We start from the raw sequence: 4202 nt of genomic DNA on the forward strand, positions 1-4202 counted from the left end.
CTATAGTTAGCCCCTTTGTGCCTTTTTATCTCATTCTTTTCTTAACCACATTACAAGCCTAAGTGTAAAACCATGTAATCTTGCACCTTGGAAATTTATTGAGCATTGGTTTCATCTTAGTTTTGTGTGTTAAGTGTGGGGGTTTCCCGAGGCATGCAACATTTTAAGTGTGGGGGGGAGGTATTTTACGCCACTCATCACTTGGCATTGCATTTGTTGGTCATTGGATTGTGAAAAAGAGAAATAAAAAGAAAAAGAGGGATGAAAACAAAATGATTGAAAAGTAGCACTAAAAAAAATAGAAAAGAAAAGAAAAGCAATAAAAAAAGAAAACAAAAACAAAAACAAAAAGAGAATGTCTAGTTTAGTGACTTTATGTTCTTGGTTAGTTGATGAGTCTCTAAATTACTATGTATTAAGGGTCAATATGAGCATGAAATTAATTAAAAGTAATTAAAAATAATGAGAATTATAATTAAATTATTATTTTATTTTCAAAAATATTCTCATAAGATTTTTTATATTTTGCAGTAAATTTCAACTTAATAAAGAGATAAATTTGAGAGATCAAGTAAAGTTGCTTTGGATTTCTGAATCATTCAAGATCTTATCAAATCTTCGTTTAAATATTTTTAAGGAAAGCTTTCCATTAAATAAAAGGGAAAGATTTGAAGGATTGGATGAAAGATATGATTAGAGATTCTAGTGAAGATTCCATTGAAGATATTATGGAAAATTAAAAGATATGGTTTCATCCCTATAAAAAGGCATCTCTTGGAAACACAAAGACACAATTCGATAGAGGCAAGCACATTCAGAGGAAGGAGGAGAACACCGGAGTTCAGAGTTGGAGATTTCAGAGAGAGAGAGGAGCTTGAAGGAGACTGAGCAACATTGATTCTTCTTCTTCTTTATGATTTCTATTTCTTTCTTTATTTTGTTTAATCCAGCTATGTCTGGCAAGTTTTCTTAGTAGTTAGGAATATGGATCCGACGTGAATCCTTTTTTTGGTTTAATTCTTTTCATTAATAAACTGTCTCAAATTATTTGTGTTTACCTTGATTTGCATGTTTAAATTCTTGTATGATCTGGCCAATTATATAGGGATAAAGAGGGTTATGGTTCATAATAGACATATTGGAATCTTAATCTAGACAGGGGTAGAACATCAATTCTTGTTTGATCTAGACATAGGCTTGTAGGAATTACAAACTTTTGTAATTCATCGCGCTTAAGGATTAATCTAAAAGGAATTTCTAAGACATTAAGATTTCAATTGGGTTAAAGAACTAAAACATTAGGATTTAACCAATTAATTTCTAGATGATGAACTGTTTGAAATAATTGAGATAGAATATTATTGAATTGTAATTAAACCAATTAAGGGGGATCGGAGGAGAAGTAAACCTCACTGCATTTTTATTCATAATTTCAATTTAATCTTTTTAATTAATTTCTTTTACTGTCATCTATATTTAATTTTTAATTAAAAATTGGTTACCTGCGAAATTACTTTTGAATTGTCTAACTTAGATAAAAATGGTGAAAATATTGCTTGAATTTAGTCCTCATGGGAACAATGCTTTTACTTAATCATTTTTTACTTGTACGACTGGTATACTTGCCGTGTTCGCAACAAGTGTTTGGCGCCGTTGTCGGGGACTAAAAATTAATAATAGTAGTATTTGTGGAGTTTAAGATTAGACCTTTATTTTTTATTTTATTTTTTACCCTTACTGATTTTTTTTAAAAAATTCTGGTTTATGTGAGGTACAGTTGATCCAAACGACTTGCTCTACGAACTGGAAATTGAAAAGATAGCAAGGGAGAATAGAAGGCTAACTACGGAGTGAAAAGAAAAAGAAAGAGTGAACCGATCACTCTTCCAAGAAGGAACATAAACTATGGCTGAAGAAATACCACATGAGGATACCATGGAGCAATACCTCAACCCATCATTTGCACATGTCTCTTATGCAATCATCATTCCATAAATCTAGGCTAATAACTTTGAAGTTCATCCGACCTTCTTGCAGCTGTTCCAGAACAATCAATTTTCAGGAGAGGACGACTATGATCCCAATCTTCATGTGTCGGGATTTTTGGAACTATGTCGACTTCACAAGCATAATGGAGTTAGCACTAATGTTATTCGTCTGATACTTTTTCCTTTTACGTTGAAAGGAAGAGCAAAAGAATGGCTGAGGAATGAACCGGAAGGGAGCATCACTTCATGGGACGACTTGATGGTTAAATTTAGAAAAGAGTTCTTTACTCTTTCTAAATTTATGCAGAAGAAGCGAGAGATTGATCATTTCTCTCAACATGATGGTGAATCTTTTAGCGTAGCTTAGAGGAGATTCAAAGGTTTATTGACAGCTTTCCCACAATATGTTCTTCAAGCAGGAGATAAAGTGGGGCTCTTCTACCATGGTATATATGCCCTACTGATAGAAAATTCCTCAATGCGGCTGCTAATGGATCATTAGTTAACAAAGCTCCAGCTGCATCTCTACAACTCATTGAAGAATTAGCTGCGGAAGAGAATGAGGATATACCCAGCTCCAAAAGAAACATTATACAAGTGGATAGACTTGACATCTTGATGAGTGGTCAACATAGTTAGCAGAAGCAGATGAAATCTCTTACAAAGATAGTTGCTAAGAATCAAATCTCTGCCATCAATGTTGAGGAACTAGTAGTATGTGACATATATGCTGATGGACATTTGACTGCGAATTGCCCGTTAGCTCAACCTTCAGAAGTCAACTATATGGGAAACCTGCAAAGGAACAACTACCAAGGTAATAACAACACGGGTTGGAGGAATAACTCAGGTCTCTCTTACAATCCACAACCACAACAACCTGTTTCATCTACCAATGCTTTCATTCAAGAGACAAGATCGAACTTCAAGACTCAAGAGGCATCAATCAAGAATCAGGAGGCTTCAATTCGAAATCTTGAAACTCAAATTGGACAGCTGGCCAAGAAATTGAATGAAAGAACTTTGGGGACAATGTCTAGTGACACTGTAGTTAATGCAAGAGAAACTGTAATGCAATCACCACTCGAAGTGGGAAGGTGATTGAACCTCAAGATAAGCCAGCCAAGGTAGCAAAGGAAGCACCAAAAGAGGAGGAAACAAAAGAGGAAGAGACAAAAGAGGATAGTACTAAGAAAGAAAAGGCTCCTAATTATGACGATGTAACCTACTTTGGAGGAGCAATCAATCGTAGTAAGAAAACTACAAAGAAACTTCCATCAGGATTCAGTCAACCATATCCTTATGCAAAAGCTCTATACCCTCTTCGGCAAAAGCAAGATAAAGAGAAGCAGCAATACTTGAAGTTTATGGAGATGTTTAAAAAGCTGCAAATTAACATTCCATTCTCTGAAGCTCTGGAGAACATGCCTCTTTATGAAAAATTCATGAAGGGTCTCTTGTCAAACATGCATAAGCTCAGAGAGATGGAAACAGTAGCTTTAACTAAAGAGAGTAGTGTTGTGATCAAAAAGGGGTTGCCGTCTAAAGTCAAAGACCCAGGGAGATTTAGTATCCCTTGTACAATCGGGAATGTTAAAGTAGGAAGAGCTCTATGTGATATGGGAGCCAGTGTCAACTTGATGCCTCTTTCTTTTGCACGATCTTTGGGGATAACGGAGATGAAATCTACCTTGATGTCTCTCCAATTTGCTGATATATCCATCAAAAGGCCGGAATGAGTGCTAGAAGATGTCCTTGTAAAGGTAAATGATTATATATTTCCAGCTAATTTTGTTGTGCTTAATATGGAGGAAGATGACTACATGCCTCTCATCTTAGGAATACCATTCTTAGCAACTGCTAGGACACTGATTGATGTGGAGCAAGGACAGATGATCTTTAGAGTTATGGTGGTGAATTCAAAATGAATGTTTTCGAGGCCATGAAGCATCTTGAAGATAAAGAAGATTGCTTTCAGATCGATGTAATAGAATAAGCAGTTTCAGAGAAAATCCTTGAAAAAGCAAATCCTCCCACTATTGAAGATCAGTTTGCAGACATTTTGCACTCCTCAGAGCAACTGAATGATGATCAACTTACTGAGACATATAAAGCCATCGATTCAACTAAAGTTTCAAATGCACGGAAAGAAGAGCTAGTTGAATTGATCAGGAAACCTGAAGGTCAAGTTTACTGCATTGTTGAAAAGAATGT

The 4202-nt window shown here is 35.3% G+C and overlaps 1 protein-coding gene across 1 annotated transcript; it reads left to right on the forward strand.

Moving 5' to 3' along the window:
* The first annotated feature begins 2636 nt into the window (after nt 1–2636).
* On the forward strand, nt 2637–3727 carry LOC133300276 (uncharacterized). The gene is made up of 2 exons (XM_061499795.1): nt 2637–3022; nt 3079–3727. Exons 1-2 carry the CDS (start codon nt 2637–2639, stop codon nt 3725–3727), a joined length of 1035 nt encoding a protein of 344 aa, XP_061355779.1.
* Nucleotides 3728–4202: the final 475 nt, after the last annotated feature.

The sequence above is a fragment of the Gastrolobium bilobum genome, unplaced genomic scaffold (assembly GCF_033153095.1).
Source record: "Gastrolobium bilobum isolate Gb01-03AN ecotype WA unplaced genomic scaffold, APGP_CSIRO_Gbil_v1 utg19676, whole genome shotgun sequence".
NCBI classification, from domain to species: Eukaryota; Viridiplantae; Streptophyta; class Magnoliopsida; order Fabales; family Fabaceae; genus Gastrolobium; species Gastrolobium bilobum.